General features: G+C 40.4%; 1 protein-coding gene across 1 annotated transcript in view; it reads right to left on the reverse strand.

Moving 5' to 3' along the window:
* The window catches only part of LOC146829043 (gamma-aminobutyric acid receptor subunit gamma-4-like), a 2,063,907-nt gene that overhangs the window by 925,668 nt on the left and 1,113,754 nt on the right, over positions 1–24,485 (reverse strand). Inside the window, exon 5 of the mRNA XM_085607669.1 lies at positions 970–1,052. Within this exon, the coding sequence (XP_085463795.1) occupies positions 970–1,052 (83 nt within the window). The remainder of the gene's footprint in view (positions 1–969; positions 1,053–24,485) is intronic.

The raw sequence follows: 24,485 nt of genomic DNA on the forward strand, positions 1-24,485 counted from the left end.
CCATCGTACAGATACCATGCATTCTCAACTGCAGCTATACCACCTTATCCCACCTCTCTGCCACAGCCTGGAACACACTCTCCCTCCACCTCAGCACTTCAACCTCGCTGACCTACATCAGGAAGCTATTCAAGACCTGGCTCTTTGACTGAGACTGCTGCACAGTGCCTGGATACCATCTAGGGTGATACGCCTCACTATAAATACCTCTTGAATGAAAAAAGCTTGAATTAAATTCATATCTCACAAATGACATGGCATTTTGGAGCTGAGGATATTGACTTAATGATGTTCCCATTGTTATGGCAGTATTTCTACCCCATGCTTACCAATAATACAAGGCCATACCCCATATTTGCTCTTTGTGTGTGAAAGTGAAAATACAATAATGGCAATGCTGATTGCTGGTTTTTAATCAGTAATACCGCCATGTACCGCTCGCCCCACCCTGACAATCATTTTTAAATTAGACTAATCACCAGACTAAATTCCAACATTCAGAATACCCAGAGGTATGCTTTCTTTATCTAATTCTGTCCTTGTTTTCACCAGATTACTCACAGAAATTATAAACATTGCTCTTGATTCAGGTATGGAAATTTCACCAGACGCGGCCGCTGCAGGTAAGAGTGGTGGGGCCAGCTGGGGTGGATTTCAAGAGACGACCACGAGGGAAAATGAAGTATTTATTTAATTTTCCCTTGTGGTCATATCTAGAAATCCCCCCTCCCCCCCGCCCCATCCGGCCCACCGCCTTACCGGTCATACCTGCAGCGGCCGCGGCTGAATTTCACATCTCAGAGGAAGCAAACAGAATTTGACCGATCTGAGTGAATAGGGAAATTAGACTACAACTTTTCTGCCAAATGAATGTGCAATCTCGATTGAATAACAATACTGGTCAGATTTAGCTTAGTTTATCTAGAGGCATGAACTGCTGACACATAAATATTTCAGTGTTTTACTTACAGCTCGAGAAAACAAGAGGGCAAGAGTGCTTGTCCATTGGAAAATTCTGTAGCTGGAGTTGGCATTCTGCCTCAATTGTCAACCTGAGGACAAACACATACGAATTACAATTAGGCTATCAGCGATGGGTATTAAATACGTTGGCATCACTCTGATAATTACAAAGTAATAAAAGCAGACATCTGTTTACATAATTAATTTGCATAATGAATTCGATTTAAGTAGTGTGAGGAAGAATTAATATCTAACAAATGAGTTGTTGCATTTCAAGACAAGATCAGGACATCTCTCCTTAAAATTAGGAATCATTGTGCTAACATAAAGAACTGAGTGCCTCATTTGCTATATTTTGACGTGCGGTAGCAAAGCTAGCCTTCCAGCTGTGCTGATGTGCGTCAAAAGAGGAGGACAGGAATGCACTGTATCTTCAAGATATGGCGCATTCCTGTTCTTCTTCCTTGTGCCAGCACACAAACAGCAGCCATGCAACTAACACAGACATCCTTGCGCCATGGTGCAAGGTCCCATTGCAAGGATGATTGTTGTTGTGCAGAAAGGGACACCTTCATGCACACAAAACAATCCTTCATGGCGTTTTGCTACTTCACACATAGAAAGAGCAAAAATTAAAGAGAAATAAAAATATTTCTCCTTGTTGCGCCGCTCCTACGCCTCCCCTGGTGAGGTGTAGGATTCTGGCACATTCCCCGGTTTAAAACACTTTACAAATCTGGAAATGCATTAGGTTCCATGGAGGTTGCGTGGGAACACCCACAGCAACACCCACGAAACGCCCCTTTCATGCAGAGTAATCCTTGAAAGGGGCCTATATTTACAAGGTCATGAAAAGTCACGCAAGGTGAGATTATGTGGCCTTGTAAATATGGGCGGGGACACTACGCTGCCTGTGTGTCTAAAAGAGTGATGCACCAGCATGGCAATGGGCTTGTAAATGAGGCCCTAAATATGATCCACAATCAAAATACTATTTTCACCAGGTGCTACAAAATGTGGCATGAATTCTAAAATGCTTATCATATATTAATAAAACCAAATGGCTTTCACTTAAATATCTTTGAAGTTCCCTCCCTATGCCCTGCCCAGATTCTTTGCCCGCAACTTTCCTACCAGTTGAGAACATCCACAAGTGTGTATATTGTTTGACAGCAAAAAATGTTTTATTGCTGATGTAAATGTGGTCTTCATATTTCATCAGTTATGTCTGCTAATAGCGGTTGTGCCGCCAACTTGAGCCCTATCAAAATATTACACCTATTTTTGCTGGGGTGCTATCCTTTCTGGATTATGGTATGTGTGTTAGTGTCTACATCAACACAAACTGGGCGGGTGGCTTGCAAGTACATCTTCCTTTGCAACCAGACTCGTTTTCAAATTGGATAACATACCACAGGCAATTTTGGGGCTCAACATAGTTGTGGAGTGACTGAGAATAACTCTGAATGCTCCACTTTGCACATCTCGACACAACATAAATATGAACTAGACCAATTACACTTTGCTTGCCATTGGCATCAGCTAAAGTCACAGTGTCACTAAATATCAATATCCCTATTAAAACAATATTGCCAATGGTAATTAATATAAATTTGCTGGTGGTTCCAGCTGTTCCATGATTGAGCTGCTGTTCAAACCATTATTTAATTAACTTTTTGCACTATCTGAATATTTCTGAATTGGATGGAAACTGAAATATTGTTTTGGCGCCTGTAACCATGGCCACAATTAAGGTTACTGACAGCTTTAAAACCAATGAGTTGCCATATGTATAGTCATCTGGGAATGTATAAAAAATTACAAGCAGTTAAAATGCCACTACAGATAACTGCAGCATTTTTGAGTAAATGTCAAGGACCACTCTAAAAGTACATGTGGACCTAAGTGTCGTACCCTAGGACCTGCATGGAGGAGTCAAGGGCTCTCAGCAAGGACTAGGCGTTCTCTGCTAGAGGAGAGTAAAATGCTCTAATAATGTGCACCATGACAAAGAAGTAGATTAAAATAGAGCCCCATAACAGCTTGAGATTCATCATTGTGAAGAGACTGGCATATTCAAGGAGGGGCTTAGGGCACTGAAAGGAATTTCTCAATTAGTAAACCCGAACACCTGAGTAGTGACAACTAATATCCTGGTGAAAAAGCATAGAGTTGGCATGGGAACCATGGGATTAAACCTGCAACTGTACATACATGCATGGCACTATCCTTCAATGCTTACTTGTTTCCTTGGTTTCTGAACCCGCCCTATTGTGGAGCATCCTTGTTTCTTGATCATGCACACTTTCCTGAGCTGCTCTTTTACGGTCCCTGCTTTTCTTCACTCTTCCATAGCTCAAGTGCCCACTGTTCTATCTCATTATCCCTACTGCCTTAGATTCTAGTTTCCTAGTGTGGGTGTTTACTTGCTTTCTGCCTGTGTTCTATTTTTCCCCCTTCTTTGCTGTTACCACTCCTCTTCTCTGGCTCCTTGTCTATTGCAGATGTGCATTTACGTTATCCACCCTTACTACTGTCAAAGCCTAGGTTCCGTGGGCACAGGTAACAACCTAGGAGGTATTTCTCATCCAGTGTTAGTATTGTCTTTATATTACTTTTACAATAACAACAAATGTATCAGCTCTACAGTCCCTGTCTTTGCATGTATTTCCTGCATGTGGAAATGTGCACTCAGTATCTGTAACAGCAATTGTGGGTGAGGGGCATTGTCTGAAACTCCCTAGTGCCTTTCCCCACATGCCTATGCCTATTCCTGTCTTGCACATCTTGGGTGTTAGTTATTCTGAATGCTGAATAGCCTCTTGAGTGCCTGTTCTTTCTGAGCTTTAAATTTGTATTACCTAGTGCCTAGCTTTCTCATTGGATCCCTTTTCTCGATTACCTCCCTGTGAGATCTTAGGCAGTTCTGTACCCAATAGTCTGTTACTTTGTCTACCTTGCCACCAGTCCTCGTCAGAGCTACTTCAAAAACCATGACAATTAGAATTCTAGTCTAAATAGTGGATACATGGAGGTGACCACAGCACACTCAAACTGTATTATATGTGCGCTAACTACTTTGGGCCCCTCACACTGGTACTCTTGAAGATCCACCTCCTTAATTAGCAGAACACTATCTGCAAGATCACTTGGATGAATGCACCGTGCACTGAGATCCCTAAAAGCTCCATGTTCATGTCCATTTTGTTGTTCACAAATATATAATTCACTACTGAAATGTCACAAGAGTCCTTTGAACCACCTTAATAGACATGCACAGAGCAGAAATGGCAACTGTTAAGGATAGGACGTGGATAATGGTGACAGACTTCATCAGTTGAGATGAGTTCAAGTGTCTCTGCAAATCCTCCAGAGAAAGTTTTTCTAGCCATTTGGAATATATATACACAAGAATATGCAGTTGCAAATAGAAGTTGAACACCTCAGTGCTTCTAAGAGATACTTTCACATTAGCTTATAGCATTGGCAGCCTAATTTCTACAGTCTAATGCCACTCAAAACCATGCATCACCATCATTGACGCCTGCACTCTCCTTTTACGTATTCACTGCAGACCCCATTAGCCTTGTTTTGCCTACAGTATCATATTCAACTGCACTACATGAATGCCTGAGACTCCGAAAAACTATCCACTACCATTATGTGGTACTATCTGCTGAATCATACAGACCAACGTAATATTGTTGTCTCTGAGCATCACCGACACCTATACCACTAGCATCCTCTTCACCTCTGCATATCCATGTGCACACATTGTTGCACAGCTTGATGTGGCTGTGGGATATAATTTTTTCACAAGACATGGTCTATTGACCTCTACTTTTCTCTACACTAGATCACTAGCAACCGTTCTTTTATTATATATGTAGTTTACAGAGTCTACCACGCCTCTGATGGGTCATTTTACTAATGTGTGAGCCCTCCCATGCAATAAAAAGCTGAATTTATTTTCTACCATCAGTGGCTTTTGATCATTTGTAAATTATGATGTTTCAACAAACTCATTATTTCTTATCCTGGTGCTGGATGTCTGAAGTGATGTTGAGTTGTAGTACTGTCCCACAAGTGGATGATAGGCCACATGCCTGTAATTATTTGGACTGCATATGCGGTACTACCTGCCACATGGTATGTTTTGCTAATTGAAGTCGTGTGTGTGTACTTTTTAGCACATTGAATTTGCTTTAGAATAGGCAATATACACATAACATGTAGTGCACAGTAATATAATCAAATTTAGCTTGGCGGTTTGGTGGAGAGGAATTCAGTGAAGATTGGCGCAATTAGAAAAAACACAATGACAAAACATTGTTAAATATCCAAATCATCAAAAATATAAGTGTTGCATAAAGATATAAAAAACTCACAAAAAAAGACAAAAAAACAGACAGACCATGAATAATCAGTCATGAGAATGTCATATTTAACTGAGAGTGAGAGTGAGAGGGAGAGAGACAATACATGTTATGAAATACATGTGCAATAAATAACATTCTCTTATGGTGATAGCAAGAGTCTATACTACAGAATATGTCTTCATATCGTGTCATATGCTACACAGGAAAACTAAGATTTGCACACCTGCTCCAGAGAAGGCTCAATAATAAGTGATCCAAGCACAATACAAATATTTAATATAAAGAACTATAAAAAAAAAGATGCAATAGTTTTAAATTATTTAAAAGACTCCAAAGAAGGCAGTAATAATGACGATTCAATGCATTACACCATGAACTAATTATGGGAAGTAAGAATACTGTTATGAACCTCTAATCTGGTCCTGCACACAGTCAACCGTTTATTCAACGTTGGCACGATAGCTGCACTGCAGTGTCACAAGGTATAATTCCTCAGCCTCTAGGGAGGTTGCAATCCATCTATGCCAATGTGATGTGACTCCTTGTATATCAGTTACATCATATAGGCCAATAACTTACAAGAGGGCTGAAACTAACTACTGCTGGTGGCTGCAAACACATCAAGTTTCTGACTAATAGTTTAATGTAGGGAATCTCCACAGGCAGTACAATAGATCGCAGTACCACAATCTATATCTCCAGGGTGAGGCATCATGATGTAGCCCAGATCTCTTTAACTTACAAGGAGACTAATACCAATTAGTAATTTTGCAGTATGTGAACTTGAATGACATAGCAAGAAAGAGGAAGAACCAAAATGTCTCCAAAACATGTATTGGCAAGTTTTCTTGCCAATATATGTTTTGGAGACATTTTGGTACATTGGCAAGTTTTCTTGCCAATGAGGTTGTCTCATTTTAAATTTTCATTTACAAAATATTATGGAAGAATATTACTATCCCCCTACCCCCTACAAGTACTTATCCAGTCAAGTAGATAAGAATAGGAAGGTGGGGGAAACCGATATGGCGGATACAATTTAACTCAATGCACAGTACCTTCTGCAAATAACGCGTGACTGTGGGAAGTGATATGATATATCAAGTTTGCTCATAGATTTTACGGTCTCATCCTCCAAAATGTATATAAGTCTCCAATAAATGAACTATAGAAGTTACCAAGCTGGATACCTGCCTTATACTATAAGGGAACAACTGTGTGAAAGCCTGAATAACTTGGGTTGGAGTACCCCAAGGTATCCTTGGAACAACCTAGTCCCCTTCAAATCTATGATCTGTGTAGAAAAATAGTCATAAATTCAAATTCCTATAGGTCATCATCCATGATTCTCCCATCACTGTTATAATTGGGAGTGATGGAAGAGAGATCCCTGTATTTCAATTGTTTAGTAAAATCATCAAATAGGGCTCTCCACTGCTTGAATGGAACTTTAATAAAGTACTTTAATAAAGCGTAATAAAGTACAATGAAACCAACGTGGCTCCACAGAAATGGCAGAGAGGATGATGTCCAAAACCATAAGGTCTTTATTAGCACTTTAGTCAAATCACAATCCAAATTGGTTAGCAAAGGTTCAATAAAAATATCATAAGAACATACATATTAAAATGATCATGCAATCAAAATCTGAATAGTATGAGGTAAAGGATGCAAAATATAATCACATAGGAGAGGCAAAATACCAAATATAAATGTTTCGTAAAGGAGCTTCCTTATTTTAAATAAAGCACTGAGAGTGATACAGAGATTTCTATGAGGAAGGTGACAAGATTGGTTGAACAAAATGTAAGGTTCAGGGGGAAATAAAAGTGCTTGAGCATTAATCTCAACACTCTGGGCTAGGGAAATCAGCTGAATTGAGAAGAGTTTCTTCTCTCAGTGAAGTCAGGATAGAATATGCCCAAAACCTTTCTAAGAACACATATTCAAAAGCAGGGAAGTCATTTCTGTAATATTCTCCACATTGGCTCCCACCAACTGGACCAATCCTGAGACAGTGTTCTCTGAGAGCAAGTAAATTCTCTAGTTTCCCAGCTCTTAACAATAGCATGGGGAAAACTGCTGCACAGGCTTGAATGTAACAGTAGCCCATTTTGCCTGGTACGAGAATCTCTCTTCCACTGTCTCAATCTCCTTGTCCAAAGCCAACTTCTAATATAGTTTCAGCTACCTATCAGTCTAGTAGAGTAAACAATATGCCTATTCTTTCTAACAAGCAAACAATATGACACACGCAGAGGGCAGAAATACAAAGCTCTGGCAAAGCATTTAATAACATTAAATTCACATTATTCGGGCTTGTTTAGAAGTTAGGTCAAAATGGCTTTCAAGCAAATACAGTTAGCATAAACAAATACAGTGAATGCATTTAAATGAGATATATGTTGTTCAATTTAATGTGAATACATTGATTATACTTCAACTAGATGTACAGGTTGCTTCTCATTAAGGTACATATAGCCATCTACTGCACTCCATTCATATAAGGCACGAAGATTAATACTGTTAAACACACAGTGAGTATATATGCTCCATATAAAGGGCTGCAAACACTTAATTATGCTGCTAAAGAAGTGTGCCTCAATGTGTAAGCTTTTCTTGCAATGAGTGATAGCAAGACCTGGAAGACCATCCAATTGTAATCTTTTAAGTTTAGCCCATTAGGGCATTAGGGTGAGATGGTGAAAAGTACACTAGTTAGAGATTAGAACTGCAAAATTGTAGAGCTGTAAACTCGGTAATTGAAGGCCTTTTAAAGTGGTGGCTGCAAATAACTTGGCTAGTTTAAGATGTGGGCGCCAGACATACGAAACATTTCACAGAGTCATCTATCTGTTTCAGGGTGACACATAAAAAAGAAAAGGTAACATACCTAAATGATAATTATACCTGAGTTGAACAATCATTTTTATTACTTGGACCCTGCCCAAAAAAAGTATTCCAAGGATGATTATAGAATAAAGTCATTTTTAGTCTTCTTGAGCAATGAAATATATCTGATTCCATCAGCTCAATGTCTTTGTTTTCCAAAATCCTTGATATTTTAACTTGGCAGACAGCCATTTAAATACATCTTTTGTTAGAGCTGCTCTTGTGGCATCCCTGGACGTGGGAAGAATATCTCTCTTCCCCCAATTAATATAATATGTAGAAAATTATGAAGAGTAATGAGTTAAAGAAAATAACCTTGGAAGATAATATCTGTGGTCCATCACAGTGACTAAAAGTTCCTCAGTTAAATATCATAGAGCTGAAACCAGCACAGTAAATCTGGGCTGTCAGGGTTGTGTAGAACCCTTTAACCTATATTATGAAGTCAGAACTGAGGCCTACTCCATTAAGAGTTGTGATTTTAAAAACCCTATTCAATATTGTCAATGGCTTTCACAAAAGCTAATAAGATCACTACCTCTTTACGCTTGTCATTTTTAACATGACAGAACAACTGGACAGAGTACCAAGCTGGTTCCCAGAAGATCTGCCTGCAACAAAATCTGCATGTTAGCATTGAATGAAACTGGGCATTAAATTGTGCAGGTGAGTTACCAATATTTCAGCCAGATAGCTTTTTTTCCGACTACCAGTGATGAGAGATGTGGGTCAGCAACTGGCACAGAAGAGTGGGTCTTTTCCAGACTTGGGAAGGAGAAATACCAATGTATTGTTGTTCTCCAGAGTACGTGAGCCAGATTGTTCAGACTCCCTAAAGACATCATGCAGTATGCTACTGATCTGTGTCTTGTTAAATCATGTTAAACTCACCGAGAAATCCTTCAGATGTCACATTATCCACCCCATCTAAATGATGTAAGTTCTGCAAGAATAAGGCAAATCTAGTCATATCTATATGGCATGAATAAAAATTTTGTGACCTGTCATATATTGCACATATTGTACACTGTGTCAACCTCTGTTTCAATTATCTCACCAACACATAACCTTTTAATTTTCCTGACTTTTAGGCAATAATGAGAGAACCATTGAGTGAAATTAGAGTTAGGACTTTTCTTTTTGAAGGTCGAGAAAAGACACTCTAGAAGAGTCAGTCAGTCAGTCAAAAGATACTTTATTCGGTTCATAGCAAAAACCATAAAAGTAAAATACATAGTACATCAAAGTCAAGACCACTATTTTAAATGTGACAAAACGATTGTGCAAATTTTTTTACAAACCATACAATACAATTACATATATATATAAAAACATACATTATAAATATTATTAAAAAAGGACAATACAAACACATTAAAAATAGAAACAAAACACTCGGTCATAATTCATGAATTTCCCATTCTATATACTATAGCCAAGTAATCTTTTTTCTCAATCTCATTGCTATTGCCAAAAAATTTGCTATATTAAATATCTCCCAAGTAGTACCCAACAGCTGAAGATACAAAAGAGCAGGTTTAACTTGTCTAAAACCTGTTTTTTAATGAGAGGGATAATGAACTTTTTACGAATGGGGCACAAATGTTTACAAAAGAAGATAAATTGCACAGTGTCTTTGATAGAGAATCTATCACAAGAACAAATCTCCAAATCCATCTCCTTCGTCCACCCTGGGCGTTCGGTAAGCAGAAGGTGAACTTTGTTCAATCTAAACTTAGTTAGTAAGTAACGATGATTCATATTGTTAACAATTCCCAAGTAGGGTTCTATGCCACCAGAAGTAATCAACAACTGGTGAGCCTAGAAGAGTCATAGGGAGCCAAAGGAAATCGCAGATTACTAGAAAATAAAGGGGAATATAGAAAAAATGGATCTGATTAAATAAAAGTCAAAAGAAGATGTGGCTAGAGAAACCAAACTGGCACCGTAAGATTGAAAAATACTTTGATCAGCTGACTTTAGCTTTTGTGGGAGAGCACAATTTTCCTGGGTGGAAGAGGCTGAAAGATGACACAATGCTGAAATATGAGGGATGTGCGCAGGTGACATTTAAATCTTGCAAATGGTTCATTCAAACTGGCTAATTCCTACATAATTCTGCATGGAGAAAGGAAGTAAACGATAGAAAGTGAAGGGAGATACATTTGGATAGCACATAGATTCCAAGAACAGACAGCAGAAAGCTGGTTGTAAGGCCAAAAGAAAAATTAAAGTGTCTCCGGCCCAATGCAGTAGTGACAGGTGAATGGAATGGTGAAAACACTATGACAGCTTCTTTTTACCTCCCCCTTGTCTCCAACTGGTTATTCTGGAAAAAAATGAATTATCCAAACACCCAATGCAATATTATTCCTGTGGAGTGAACTTAACATCATCAACTGAACACCCTCAGTGGGTAGACAAGAAGTTTTCAATTTCACACGTGCCTTTAGCTTGGCAAATTGGTCATGATTGTCTCACCCAGGGGAGAAGCAACATTCCTATGTGTAAGAGAGAATTTGGTCCTCCTGCAGATTGGACTATTTTTTAGAACCTATAGCACAAGACGTTATATTCACTGACACTCACTTCGTATCGAGAGGTATCTCAGCTCAGTATCCATTGTACATTAGATACTAGTGCATGAGGTAATCTGGAGACTTGACCCATGGGGACTGTAATATTTGGAAAAAAGAAACAACAATCAACAGTAAGATGTTACCACCAGCAAATACGGAATGTCAAGAGCAGAGCTATTGCAGATGGCATCAATATCAGCAATGACAGAAGCAAGGAAATCTTCACCATCATCAAAGATTTAATTGTGCCTCCTGCCACCTCCAGGAACATCTTCCTCTCACAAGACCTTTGTAACAAGCTTTCAGAATATTGCTGATGAACAGACCCTGGCCTCATGGCACACTATTACCATAGCCGAAGTTGCTGCTACCATGAAGACTATCCACTTGGGGCCACCATCTGGCCCTTGTGCCCACTACACCTTCACCAAAGAACTCCTATTGATTAGTGAAGCACTAACACCCATCCTCAATGCCTCTATTAACTCTGCCATATTACCAGACTCCTGGAAAAATGACACCATCATGCCCCTGCTCAATAAACAATCTTCTGACCCAGCCATTCTTTCCAACTACAGACCTATCTCCCTCCTACCATATCTGGCAAACGATTTAGAATCAACTAATGTATCACTGACCACCTCAGCAACCACCAGGTCTATGACTTCACGCAGTCTGGATTCAGGTCAAACCACATTACAAAAATAGCACTCATCCCATAATACTTGACAAAAGAGGCATGGCAACCCTCTCTACTGCATTTGACACTAACTCACACCTTACCCTCATCAGATGCCTGGGAAACATTGCCATCCAAGAACCTTCTCCCTACTGGATCTGCTCCTTCTTATTGGTTAAAACACAAGCTGTCAACCTGGCACCTTACTTCTCGGAAGCTTGCAAACTCATCTGCAGAGTGAATCAAGGGTCATCACTCTTCAACGCATCCATGATTCCTCTGGCCGCACTGACAATATCAACACCCTCTTCTACAGTGATGACATGAAACTCAAACTCACCCTCTTGGATGAGACCAACACATGAAACAATTTTACTGACTGCATGATCAGTCACTAATTTGATGAAAGCCGACTGTCTCAAACTCAACACCAATAAGACAGAAGTAGTTATCTTTGGCAACAACACCTCACCATGGGACTCCAACTGGTGGCTGGCCGAACTCAAACTCACACACACGCTCAGCACCCATGCAAAAAACCTTGGAATAATCATTGACAGCAAACTGGACATTACCAGATATGTCAGCATCATCACTTCAACCCGCTTATGCACCCTGAAGATGCTGAGGAAGATATTCAAATGGCGCTCAAAAAACACTACCGCTATAGCTTGATAGTGTGAGAACTCTTGATTCTCTACCTGAATATTTTAATTTAGCGTCTGCCTTTATTTTAAACTGCTAGTTGGCCTCTACCTCTGTTTTAAAAGCTGAATGTGCTGATAATTGTTGTTTTAATTTATTCTGTCACATAATCCTATTGCACTCACCTTCTGTGTACTGTGTACCGAGCTGTGTTCAATGTTCGTGGAGGGTTCTTGACTCTCAGTCGGTCCCGCTTTGGTGGCCATTTTGGGTCAGCGTTCTAGTCGCTGAACCTGACCCAAGGGATAAAAAGCCCGATGAAGCGACCGCGCAGCGGACACGCGCAGCGGGCGTGCCAAAGGAGCGCCTAAGGCAAGCCCGTACGTGCACTGCTGCGCCCGGCCGGGTCCAGGGGCCACGAGCCCTGGCCCTTCTGCCCCAGTAAGGTACTGTTACAGCCCGGCTCAGTTATCCCTCTTTAATTATACCCCTGAGCTGAACTGCTTTCACTCCCTTGATCCTTATGGTTCTGTCTCGAACTGTCAGCATTGCCGGTTTAGGCTACGGAAATCCCTTCCCCCTCCAACCCTTGTGGAATTGCCTGTAAAAACATTGAAGATTCTTTTACTTAATTGTAGATCTTTACCTAAGCACTCCACCGAGTTACACATATTATTGACTACTGAAAATCCAGATATTTTGTTTCTCACTGAAACCTGGACTAATTCCAACTATGGGCCTGATATCATTCAAACGCTTTCATCGGATTATCTAATACAAAGGTTGGACAGGCTGATAGGGGTAGGTGGTGGAGTGGCTATTATTTATAACAACCACTTGGCATGTCGAATATTTGGAAGTCCTTTGACTGATTGTGATAACCTCCACTTTTCTGTGGATTTCACACCTCTGCTCTCCCTCTCAGGTATCCTCATATACCGTCCTCCTGGACCTTCAGCCCAGTTTTTATCTTCCTTACCGGAAGCAATCACTAAGGGCCTCCAATTTCGTTATCCTAGGGGATTTGAATATCCACTTTGATGATCTGACATCTAAAAGTGCCGTAGAATTTTCCGCCGATCTCGCAGCCCTCCAACTCTTGCAGAAAGTACTTCACGCTACTCATGTGAAAGGACACCTTCTTGATCCTGTCTTTTCAAATCTGCAGGAGCTGCGCTGCCTGAGGCCTACACCCATCCCCTGGTCTGATCATTATTTCATCTCTCTTCATTGGTCCCCTAAGGTGGCTATTCCTTTTGCTCTGCCTGTAAAGATAACTAACCGCTGTTGGCTGAAACTGCAGTTAGAAGAATGGGTCCTCTCCCTAGATGGTAGTATACCTTCGATGAACCCAGATCCGGAAGTAGCCAATGACCAGTTTAATGACAGAATGGAAGATACTTTAGTTCTAGTTCTCCCAAGAAAGACCTATAAAGTGAATGTAGGCCCCAATAAATCTGCTTGGTATACTCCTTTGCTACGTAAATTAAAGCAGACTTGTAAAAACGCTGAGAGAGCGTGGAGGAAAGATTTCTCCCCCTCCAGGAAAAAAGAATATAGAGACACTGTCAAAACTTACAAAAATTGAAATCAAAAAAGCCCAAGCCTGCTACTATCTCTCTGCAGACAACTCATCTCGTGAAACCTTCCATATTGTTAAGGAACTCTCGCAAGTCACAGCTGCTCCTGACATCCCAGAGCTAACTGAGGAGCGTTGCAATGAGCTTGCAGATCACTTTCATAATAAAATTCAATCTATTCGAATTCTGTTCACTGAACCTGATTTAGATTCTTTTTCCGAAGTAACTACTGTCAGGAGGGAGACTTACTTACTGGAAGTATTTCCTCTTCTGGACAAAGAAACATTCCTTACCATATCTGTCCTGGTCAAGAGTGGATCCCCTCGAGATCCTGTTCCTCCTAAAATTTTGAGATCCATAGTCGGTTCGGTGGATCCTTTCCTCACAGATATGATCAACTCCTCACTGTCTTCTGGAGTGGTCCCCTCCTCATGGAAGAAGGCATTGGTAAAGGCCTTGTTGAAGAAGCCCGGCCTAGACTCCGACTGTCTTGCAAACTATCGCCCCATTTCACTTTTACCTTGGGTCAGCATAATTGCTGAGAAGTTTGTTAATATGGCTCTCTCTAAGCACCTTGAAGCTGGTAAACTCCTACACCCATCCCAAACCAGGTTCCGCCCCTCGCAAGGGACTGAGACAGCTCTACTGGCTGTCGTAGAAGACTCAAGAAGAATCCTTGATGAAGGGGGCTCTTTAGCCGTGATATTGTTAGATCTCAGTGCGGCATTCGACACGGTGAATCACCATATTTTAATTCACCGACTTAAGGAGTTGGGTGTGACAGGAACAGCTCTGGATTGGTTGTGTTCTTTCCTGGAGGATAGATCCTACCAGGTTTTTGGAGGCGAGGCCATCTCAAGTCCTAGACCTTTGCATTGTGGAGTGCCTCAGGTGTCATCCCTGAGTCCCACCCTTTTTAATGCTTATTTGGCCTCTCTCGCAGAGATTGTCTTACCCTTTGGGGTGCATAAATTTACATATGTGGATGATACCCAACTGGTGGTGGCATTCAATCACAAAAGCGGCCTTCCAACCTGTCTGAGCCCTTGCCTCGAGGAGGTGATGAGATGAATGTGCCATTCCTACCTTAAATTGAATGGCGACAAGACCAAGCTTATGTTGCTCGGTAATCCTTCCCCCCTAGAGATTGCTTCCATCTGGCCAGCGTGTATGGGCCCTCCGCCGGCCCCCAAACATGAAATAAAGAGTGTGGGTTTCTGGCTTGATTCTGAGCTTAGCCTTAAAGCCCACGCTAGGAAGGCGGTTGCTTCCTGCTTTGGTATCCTAAAACTGTCGCGCAAAGTGTTGCCTTTGCTCCCCCCTTCAGCAAGGAAGCTCGTAGTCCAGGCGCTTGTTCTATCTTGTTCTACACTTTTACTTGGGTGGTACTAGAAAAAGTAGTTGGAGAACCACAGAATATTGATGGAGTTCTGGCCTCAAAGAAGGCCCGTTGGATTTTTCAGGAGAAGAGCGATCAGATAGGGCTCAACGACTTTATAGAATGGAATAAAGTCAGATAACATTTTCCACTCTAGATCTCTATGGTGTCCCTGAGTGTAGTTTGTCACTCTTATTAAGCTGGTCCTTAATTGTATATATGTAAGGAATGTGACGAAGGGTTTGTTTCCCTACACCCTCTAAGCAAAGAGAACTAATGTGCCTTTAGTACAGTACAGAATGAGAAGGAACACAAAGACATTCTAATAGCAGAGCATATGGAAATGTTCCCCTTTCGAGATCTATCGCTGTAGACAGGATATACGTATTGATTGCTTCTGAAATTAATGGCAGTGAAGAAAACAGATTTGTCTATGAATGAGTACTTTGAGAATGATGCCCTGCTGTTTGAGAATAATGGGAAGTCTTTATGAACAAAGATGTTATTTGCCAGAGCGTTTTAAGATCGATAAAAAAGTTTTAAATAAACACTTTTATGAGTAGTTATACTACTCTTTGGAATTATGCACAAAAAAAACATTATTTTCAGTAAGGTATTTGTAATATTCTATGGCCTTATATTGGAATTATAGAAATATCGTTTTTAGACCCCTTTCAAAGATGGCGCTGCCTCTCCCCACGTGACCGGACCGCCCTCGGAAGTTCAAATATGAGGCTCCCGGTCGGGAGAGACGACCGGAGGAATAGACGCACTCCGTGAGGCCCCGGGCTGTAAGGTGTACGGGAGAGTTAGCACGAGGTTACTGGTTAATATAAGATGTGTTTTCCTGACAAGCGAGGGTACGACACTATTTTTACATTGCGTGTGTGTTGGTTTTTAAACATGTTAAAAACAACGAGGAGAGATGAATGCAAGAGGATATTGTCAGGCGGTGACACGCTGAAGACGCACTTGTGTTCTAAACGTAAGGACGAACATGAGGTATCGCATCTGAGCAATTAATAAGCAAAAAATTTGTTTTATCTTTTTTAAAAAGTAATGACGAGCGCGAGAGGCTCAGTTCGACGACTGGCTATAAATGTGCAATTATAAAGACTTTGGACAGTCGGTTGGCATTGCGTGAAGGTGCGTGATAAGTACAGATTTAGGGGAGGTACCATCACGGCCCTATGTAGATGAAAGAGACCCTTGTGTAAAAAGAGAACTCTCAGGGTCCAAAAATATGGTGAAAATCTTCATGAATACTACACTCTGGTTTTTAAATAATATATGTATTGCTTCAAAGATTGACATTACAGCTGAATGTGCAATCCACCGAGAGGAATCACAGGTGGAGCCTCTTGTGTGACCTAAACAGACAGAGGTGGTACGTGGAACAGTGGCTCTCTTAGGGTAAATACAAACTCTAAATCTTAAGATGTGTTTCATAAGATTTTTTATATGAAGGGCGATTTTGAGAGTAATTGAGGTGTGTCCTCTCTTTGTTTTTACTTTTGGCAGTCCCCGGAAAAAGTGAATTTTGTGTCCAGTACTGGTGCCTAGGCGACTTTGTTTGCCCTGAAGAATTTGCCCTAAAATTAATGTGGCAATGAAAATGTTGGCGCAGTAAGAAACGGTCTGCATGATAAGCAACTGCTTTATATTTGAACGAGTGCACAGTTGAATAATAAAGTTGGTTCTGAGTAGTGTGCACTTCTTTCAATTTTAACTACACAGGGTCGCATCGCGGGATGTGATCTCTACACTTCACAGCACCTATTCAATACTCTTTTCTTTTGATTTGGACACCACATTTATTTTCCGAGACAAGATGACTACCAATGATGATAAAAGTGGGCATAACTGGTGAGTACCAACCAGTGAGCTCGTTTGGTGGTGCACACGTGAGGGGTCATCTTGTCTCTTAACAATTTTTTTGCGAATTCTCGTGAACTCCTCTGAATCTTTCTGCATTTTTTACAATTTCTTTTGTATGGTGATGTAAAGAAAGTGGTGACTGCAATCTGTAAAAACAGTTTTAGTTTCAAATGAAGGCATAAGAACGGTTGGTGACTACCTCATTATGGAAAGAGAGGAATATATGGCATTTATATTTTATGAATCTTCACCTCCGTTTGAAATTGTTTGATAAAAAAAGGTGCCTTGTAAACCAGGTATCTATGTTTTTCAACTGATTGTTGAGTGGGGGGCGACCTGGTGTTTCTTCCCTCTAAAGCTCCTATGTGTACGCTTGTTCTATCGCACCTGGACTATGGTAACGCCCTTTATCTTGGTGTTTCCGGTGCGGTCTTTAAGAAACTTCAAACTATGCAAAATTGGGCCGCCCGGATTCTTGAGGGTGTTCCTAGCCGTCAATCAGCTAAACCCACCCTCAGGTCCTTAAATTGGCTTCCTATCCAGGAAAGGGTTCATTTTAAGGCCCTGTGCACCACTCATAAGATGCTTAGGGGTGAATGACCGGATATCATTTCATCTTTTGTCCGACCCTATAAAGCCCATAGACAGTTACGCTCTAATGATCTTCATTTGGTGTCTGTTCCTAGAATTAGGAGCTCCAGAAGCGGAGGCCGGCTCTTTTCCTATAATGTATCCAAACTATGTAATTCCTTGCCGCTGCAGCTGCGTAAAGAATCAGATCACTCCATCTTCTGTAAGAAGCTTAAGACCTGGCTTTTCTCACATTGATTGCTACAGTTTAATGCGGTTTGACACTAGCGCTAGGATGCCTCCGGGTAACCATGTGCTTTATAAATGCTATTTATTTCATTTCACTAGAAAAACTGTCACTCACACCCCATCACCAGAAAGACTATGGGAAAACTACTGTGTTGGGATTACCAAGCAACTCCTTAGAATGCCATTAAGCAGCCAGAACTCAGCCAGACTCACCACAAACTCCCCCACAGAACAAACACACACCATGCCTAAGAAAGCTCCATTGACTCTACATACACAAACATGCCCATTTCAAACTCCTCACACACACTTTCAACACACTATGCAACTTAGGCCACACCTATCTGAACAGTTGCATCTCTTTCCACCAAGCACCCAGAAACCTCTGCTTCACAGCACTCCTACTCACCCCATCCCACGCATGCACAGAAACAGATCAGGAGGATGGGCATCTCTCCTAAAGTGTGGAATGGTCTCCCACTCCATACCAGAGTCTCCTCCTCTCTGCTTGAATTCCACAAGAAGCTGAAGACCTGACATTTCAATTAACCAACTTTCCATAGGCAGAAGTAGGCCCACAAGCCTGCTCAATGCCAAGATACTCTCACAGATCATATTGAGCTTTACAAATAACATAACCTGACTGTTGAAGGAAATCATGAGATATACCATAATGGGAGTTTACATTTCTCATTCCTCCTGAGCAACAATCCTTTATCTAACAGAGTGAGGCCATCAAATCAGATATGTCAAGAACACGATGGCTAGATGGCTTGAATTAACTAACATACCATGATTTTCATTTCTCATTCCTCCTGACCTTTATACCATCCAGTGGGGGCTACTGGCTGTCAATCCGAATGGACAATGGGCAATATCATTGTCATCATGGGAGTCTTATTGCAATCTAAAACTGATCCCTAGGAAGAAGTGCATGCTCTGGATTTCCATTCTTCCTGTAATGACAGCCAGTAGCCCCCAATGGATGGTGTGAAGGTCAGGAGGAATGAGAAATGTAAATCATGGTGTGTTAGTTAATTCAAGTCATCTAGCCATCGTGTTCTTGACATATCTGATGTGACAGCCTCACTCTGTTAGATAAATTAGGTTAGGCTAGGCACCATGTGCAACCCACCCAGGATTGTTGCTCAATCAGACGTTCCTGTCCAACACTAACTTTGTCCTCTTCCTGCTTATGGTCTCAAAATGGTGCAAGGTCAGTTCTGGCCAATACATAACAGGAGTGCAATAGGACTGGCACAGGTATTATTAATTCTCATTGCATCAGTGCTAGTAAAGCTTGACTATGAGACACATCATTTTAATATGTGGAAAGCTGCATTTATAGTCTGCAAAAAATATTTCACCTGGATGGCATCTGGAGGTGATGCTCCGACCTCAGTTAGAGTGGGGCATGTGGAGAGCTACAGATAGGGTGACCTTCTCACTTCATGTCATCATAAACATAGTGTCCACTTCTGAGATTTTAACCTTCAAATTATTGCTATCAAGTTTGTTAGTCTAATTAGTACAATAGAAGCAAACAAAGACTACACCTTCCGAGATTCATTAGGTTTCACTTGTAAGTCACAGATGGAAACAATGTCCATGATGACATGGAGTGAGGTGGCCACCATATCTAGAGAAGCTCAGCCATCTTGTCAGATGCCAAGCCATTCCTTCGTGGCTGTGTGTCCCTGGTCCTCCTAGTTGTAGGGGAATACTGGCTCATATATCCAGGATAGGATTTGTATAAATTGGTGCCATATCACTGGGCTTCTTATTGTGCATTTGTCTGTGGTAGCTTGGGATTGTTGTGGAAGTCTGATCTGTTTCTTATTTAGTCTTGTAGTTGTTATCCTCTCTGTGTAGAAAAGGATGCTATTTACGTTGAATGGCTTTAAAAGGAAATGTTCTACTCCTAGTATACACAAGTCACTATCTGCGACTGTTTTCTTTAAGTTTCCTACTGTCACAACATGGGGAAGCGTGCCAATGATATAAGAAATTGTGGGCCTGATTCACAGAGTTAAACATACACTTTTGTGTATGTTTAGGATTATTTGCGATTCACCAAGGAGTTTTACTAGTAGTATCTTTAGGACTTTGGAGTCTCCACACATAAAAAGATGAGACAGTCCTTTTAAATGTTTATATGCCACCCTTAGTGAGGCCTTGCAGCTGACAGGGTAGAGTATTTAAAAGTAAGACATGTAGAAATTTAAAGTTAACATGTCCTTACAGTGTCTTGCACCAAACATCTATTTTCACTATAAGATGTCTTTGGTTGGCCCATAAGAAATGATGGAAAGTATAATTAATTATTAATTCTGTTGTGTCTCGATTGGGACCATCATGAAATATGATTAAACCACATGTTTTTAAAATGTATTAAAAGCTCTACATAATGTCAGATTTTTTATAAAAAATTAAGGAAAAGTAACAATACCTTTTTCCCTACTGAACCTCTGGGGAGCTAATTTGCATTTGCTCTCCAGCAGTGGCCCAGTGGGTGATTATCTGCAATGAGGTATGAAAACTGCTACAAAAGCAGAGAAAGAATGACTTGAGCCTGATGAGGTGTTTTCTCTTCCTCTGGAAGAAAGACCACTTGGGCTCTACCAGGAACCTATTTACTTCAAAGAGGCCTCCGCTCTGACTAGCAAATGGTACAAGAAATCTAAAAAGGTCCCAGCTGTTGTCTTCCCAGTCAGGCAAGTACCAAACCCAGTGAAGAGAGAGCTTCCCCCAGAACTGTTGTGCAGTGATCACAGAGGAGGGGACTGCACATTACCCTTGACACACCGCTGTGCAGGCACACAGGTTCTGCAAAAAGGGAGAGAGTTTTATGCCATCTTGGATGTTGGGAGTGCGGGACACTGTGGAGTTATTTGCAGTAAGGAAGGTAGGGTTATCCTAGTAAATCTTCACCTCATTGGTTAGTTAGGGAGGAGCCAGGAGACATCCCAATCAACTGGCTAGTGCCATGCCTACATGTGGCCTCCCAAGGCTACTTCTTCAGGAACACATTCTGGATCATAGGAAGAACAGTAAAGGATTGGCCCTGCGATCTGAGATAATCTCTGAAGTACTAGACCTGCTCCCTCTTGTACTGAGTGCAAAGAAGGGTACTTCAAGGGTCAATTTACTGATGTTCTGTGTGAGTGTGACTACCAGGCTTCCAAAAGGTTGCAAGAGACCTTTTCCTGAAGCTTCCATCTGACCTGGACCATGCTAGTGACCTCTGCTGGAATGAGTCTTAACCCCCAATTGTTGTACTTGAGTTCCTTGGATGCTGCGCTGTGTCTAACTGAAATTCTTCTACCTCCCCTGAACACCTGGGATTTAGAATTATTTGGACTTCCACAACCCTAGAGAACTGGATCAAACAGCACTAGTCTGTCTGACCAAGGCACAATCTCACTAGGCTAAGAAATCAGTTTGGTTACTAAGAGCTTCTCTTCAGCAGCAAATGCAGTTCTGTGGACCCTTGGAGATAAGGTATCTATTTTGGTGGAACTCAAATTCATCTTGCTGTGCTGCCCTACGCCAAAGTGAAGGTCTGGAATGCCTGTCCTTTCTCCCTGTGCTGGCACAGTTTCGACTGCCTAGCGCCAACGCCACCATGGTGCAAGGGTGCAGGTGTTGTCACCAGGATTGTTTTTGTGCAAGAAGGGGCAACTTCCTGCACAAACACAATCCTAAGAGGCATTTCCTCTTTCTACAGAATGCAGCACACATAAAAGAGGCAATAACAAGAAGAAATAAACACATTTCCCCTTGTTATGCCTCACCTGGGGAGACATAAGGATTTGGCACTTCCCTAGGTTTACATGCTCTTGTAAATCTGGGGCAGCGTCAAAATCCATGGGTGTTGCGTGAGAACACTAACCGCAATACCCATGGAACACCTATTAAGTGCAGAATAAGGTCAATGTAGTGATTTGTGCCGCCTTGCCTTACTCTATATCTATGAGGACATTCAAAGCCACGCATAGTGTATTTGCATGGCCTCATTGATATGATTTTGTAATCTGTGCTGCTGAAGCGTCACAAAAAGTGATGCTCCGGCAGCACAGGTCGTTTGTAAATAAGCCCCCCAGTGTGTTGAATGTAAAGCATAAATAAATAAAAGATGAGTAAAACCTTTACATTAAATGTGAGAACCATTGATCCCCAGAAAGCAATTTCCCCTCAATGTCTACTAGCCTCCTTAAAATACAGCCTCACCCTAAGATAGTGACTTGTTATTCTACATTGTGTTGTTCTGTCTGGAGCCACATGCCACTTTTGGTTACTGGAAAGTTCATTTGCACCTGAAGTCACAGTGAAAAACTAACTTAGAGAAGGAGCCAGATGAAAAGGAGCCAAATCATGTTACGTAATGATCTAATTAGCACATTCTTTGCAACTAGGGAAATAGAAGACTGACTTACCATCTAGGATCACACATCAAAACCCAACATTTTTAAGGCAAATGGTAGCAACCTTTCAATTTTAAGATGTTGACATCCTAAGCAAGTTTGACTAACGTAGGACCAATGTACATTTTTGTAATAAGTGGATCAAAATTTACAAAAGTAATGAACATTATGAAAAACCCCACTAAATGCAGTGTTCTTCCTGTATATCAAAACAACAATATCAATGGAATAGAATATAAATAATAAAACACCGACAGGTAAATAAGTCTAGTTTTTCTATACCTAACTCACTTATATATGTACCTACCCCAAGCATATATATCTTCAAAGCACATAGATGTGAAGTTAGGAAGAGTAAATCTATAATTCCCTATGCATATAACTTTCAATATTTTTTCTCCCTTGATATTCTGTCCTCGATATTAGTATGCCATATTATTGTTGGTAACAGAAAGCGGAATTAGCACCCATCATTTGAAAGAGTCTCATTATGATTAATTAGAACATAAAACATCCATGGTGATCAGTAGAAGAAGCAGGTCCACAATTCTGCTTGTAGTCAGAAATAAATGTTCTTTATTCAAATGTATTCAAATGCTTAAAAACCAAAGACCATAAAAGTGACTCTTTTAGCCTTTTTTTTTCTTTTTTTACAGAAATAAATGTTCTTTATTCAAATGTATTCAAATGCTTAAAATCCAAAGACCATAAAAGTTAATCTTGTAGCCAACGCGTTTCGTCTCTATCGAGACTTCTTCAGGGCTAAAACAAAACATATATACATTATTTACAATTTACATATATATACCTATATACAAAAAAACATTTTGGTCTATACACATATCTATACAGGTCTATATACAATGAGATGTGCATGAGATGTGATGTTATCATGACGGAAGTGATGGTGTTTGTAAAAAACAATGAAGTTAATCTCTCTTTTTGATAAATTATGAACGTAATGATTACATCAACATAGAGGATTTTCACCATTCTCATGCTCTCCTCTCAGAATGTTTGAGGTCTCATGACAAAACTTAATGATTTAATTATGATGATATCACATTATAAAATTTGTCAAATGTTGATCTGCTAGCTCGGAAGAATTCTTTCTGTTCTCTGAAAGAAGAAAGAATTGATAAAGGTTTTGTATATAGACCTGTATAGATATATGTATAGACCAAAATGTTTTTTTGGATATAGGTATATATATGTAAATTGTAAATAATGTATGTATGTTTTGTTATAGCCCTGAAGAAGTCTCGATAGAGACGAAACGCGTTGGCTAAAAGATTCACTTTTATGGTCTTTGGATTTTAAGCATTTGAATACATTTGAATAAAGAACATTTATTTCTGTAAAAAAAAAAAAAAAGGCTAAAAGATTAACTTTTATGGTCTTTGGATTTTAAGCACTTGAATACATTTGAATAAAGAACATTTATTTCTGACTACAAGCAAAATTGTGGACCTGCTTCTTCTACTGATCACCATGGATTTTTTATGTTCTAATTAATCATAATGAGACTCTTTCAAATGATGGGTGCTAATTCCGCTTTCTGTTTTTGACTTTAGTTGGGTTTACCCAATATGAAGTGGAGAAGGGTGCACTTCCTGTTTTTTTCTGCACCATCACAATATTATTATACCACTATTAGTAATAGGTGCAGTTTCGCTGCCTCAACCCTTTATGTGTTTTGTTAATTGTTATATTATTGTTGGTGTCAATATTCAGTAGTATAATCGCTAAAAGATTGGTGTAAAGATGACTGAGGATCCAGTTTAAAGTTTGGTAGACAAGGTAATCCTTCCCAAATGCAGCGCATTACCCTGTCCACCACACCTACGGTTCACCCGCCTCATTTAGAGATAGGTGGACTTTCATTTTTCCACTGAGGCCCAGTTGTCTCCATTGATAAAAAACCTCTTTCGACTGCTCACAGAGTAGGGGTCATCAAAGTAAGCCCAATATACTGCCCACCCTATTTATGGTACATGGTATAAAGTGTTTTTTTTCTGTCCATTGTGGCAACGAAAAACCTTGGGGGAAGAACAGAGAAAAAAACAATGACATTCACCCTGGTGACAACTCCCAGAGTGTGGGTGTCTTTAATTGGTTGTTTTTCTGAAACAAACTCCTGCTTTGGGACTTTGTTTCAGAAAAAACAAAACTTTTGAAAAGTTTGGTGAATGCCTGTCAGAACTGACTGTGGCAATCTACCAAAATGTCTGTAACTTGAAAGGATCTGCTATGACAGGGGTTTGTTTCT

The sequence above is a fragment of the Triturus cristatus genome, chromosome 5_2 (assembly GCF_964204655.1).
Source record: "Triturus cristatus chromosome 5_2, aTriCri1.1, whole genome shotgun sequence".
Classification (NCBI taxonomy): domain Eukaryota; kingdom Metazoa; phylum Chordata; class Amphibia; order Caudata; family Salamandridae; genus Triturus; species Triturus cristatus.